Source organism: Nematolebias whitei, chromosome 7 (assembly GCF_014905685.2).
Source record: "Nematolebias whitei isolate Nwh7 chromosome 7, NemWhi1, whole genome shotgun sequence".
In the NCBI taxonomy this organism is placed as follows: domain Eukaryota; kingdom Metazoa; phylum Chordata; class Actinopteri; order Cyprinodontiformes; family Rivulidae; genus Nematolebias; species Nematolebias whitei.
This window is the reverse complement of record NC_056504.1, coordinates 50,574,246-50,575,835: the sequence shown is the minus strand read 5'-3', so window position 1 is coordinate 50,575,835 and position 1,590 is coordinate 50,574,246. Positions and strand designations below refer to the sequence as shown.

The 1,590-nt window shown below is 44.2% G+C and overlaps 1 protein-coding gene across 1 annotated transcript in view; it reads left to right on the top strand.

Annotated features, from left to right (window-relative positions):
* rspo4 (R-spondin 4) overlaps nucleotides 1-1,590 on the top strand; it is a 32,706-nt gene that overhangs the window by 13,448 nt on the left and 17,668 nt on the right. Inside the window, exon 3 of the mRNA XM_037679748.1 lies at nucleotides 865-1,002. Coding sequence (XP_037535676.1) covers nucleotides 865-1,002 — 138 coding nt within the window. The remainder of the gene's footprint in view (nucleotides 1-864; nucleotides 1,003-1,590) is intronic.

Sequence of the window (1,590 nt, the reverse complement as noted above, 5' to 3'; positions counted from 1 at the left end):
GGACACTCAGTGGCAACTCATTCCACAGTCGTGGACCTGCAACAGAGAAAGCCCTGTAAATAAATAAAAAACAAACACCGTGCTCAGCAGAACAGCTAACCTCGTCCACACATGGGATTTCAAACAGGCATCTCTTGGAGCTCGCTTTGCTTTGATGCAGAGTATTGTGCAGTTAGCCACGAGCTATTACATGTGCACCCGCTTCTCAATGGGAGTGGTGATCCCCTGTGCCACTGCAGGGTTCCCAACGTTTCAGGAAAACTAAATTCCCTGATTTTTCCCCTGAGTAAATCCTGAAATTCAAGATATTTCAGTTACATGAAACACTCTATAGAGTCGCACATCATTCCTCTTTGTTTCTTGTATTGTATAAAGCCCCCGGCCAGCCAGTGAGGATACATTCTGCAGAGCATGGACTCGGTGTGGTACTACGCATTAATACTTGTACATGTTAAAATCTCAGAATGATCTTCAGAAGATCAGAGTTCAACGTAGAGTTTCCCTGTTTCCAGGTTTTCCCTGATTTCCAGAGTTGCTGCTCTGGTTTCTTGTACTGTCAAATCTGACCTGTAACCGTTCACTACCAATATATGTACAATTACACACGTATAACTGAGCCTCATTGTCCTTTCAATGGCCTGACATATTTTTTCTGAAATATCTTATTAATGTGTCAAAATCTGGTCAACTCTAATCAACTTCCTGTTTTTTCTCTTCAGCGTTTTGACTCGGTTTCACTGAAAAACGTTGAAGGTTTTAACGAGTTGATCAATGATGGTCAAACTGATCAGCGGATCAAAGATATTCTGGTCCAAATGAATGCTTCTGGTGTGTAAAAGGATGTTGTGTGTGTCTCCCGCTCAGAGTGCCGCTCTGCAGACTGCGAGCACTGTTTCAGCCGGGACTTCTGCACCAAGTGCAAACCGGCCTTCAACTTGTACAAAGGCAAGTGTCTGAGCCGCTGCCCCGAGGGAACCTTCGCCCACCAGGCAGACTGCCTTGGTAAGAATTAAAAACTAAACAATGCAATGTTTAAAAAAAAACTAACAAATTTGGGGTTTCCTGATGCATGCTCAATAATCCAGGTAGAAAAATCCAAAAAAGTTCAATCTGGTCCTCTGGACGTTAAAAAAACAAAACAAAAACAAAACAAAGCAAAAAGAAACGTTTCGTCTCTCATCCTGAGGACTTCCTCAGTGTGAGGTGCTGTATTCAGCTCAGTCTCTTAAATAGCACCTTCTCAGAGTGGATCAACCAGTTTTGCTGCTGACAACCAAAACCAACTGATCACATGCTCAAGAAGGACCATCAGCCTAACAATGGCTCATTAGCACCTGATGGCTGTTTACTGTTCACAGAGGGCTGAGTGATACTAGCAATCACAGCATTGTAAGAGGGGGACAATTGAACCTGGAGGCTCCGCCCCTGTTTAATGATGGACGATTTCTTTTCACAAAGATGGCCTCCTTTACTCCTCTCTCAAACCATCGTTCCTCTCTGTCCAGGATGTGAACATCTTCATCCCTGAAAGAGTGACCACTGGCCTGGTCTACACTCATCTCCAGGCCAGCGGTCACTCTTTCAGGGATG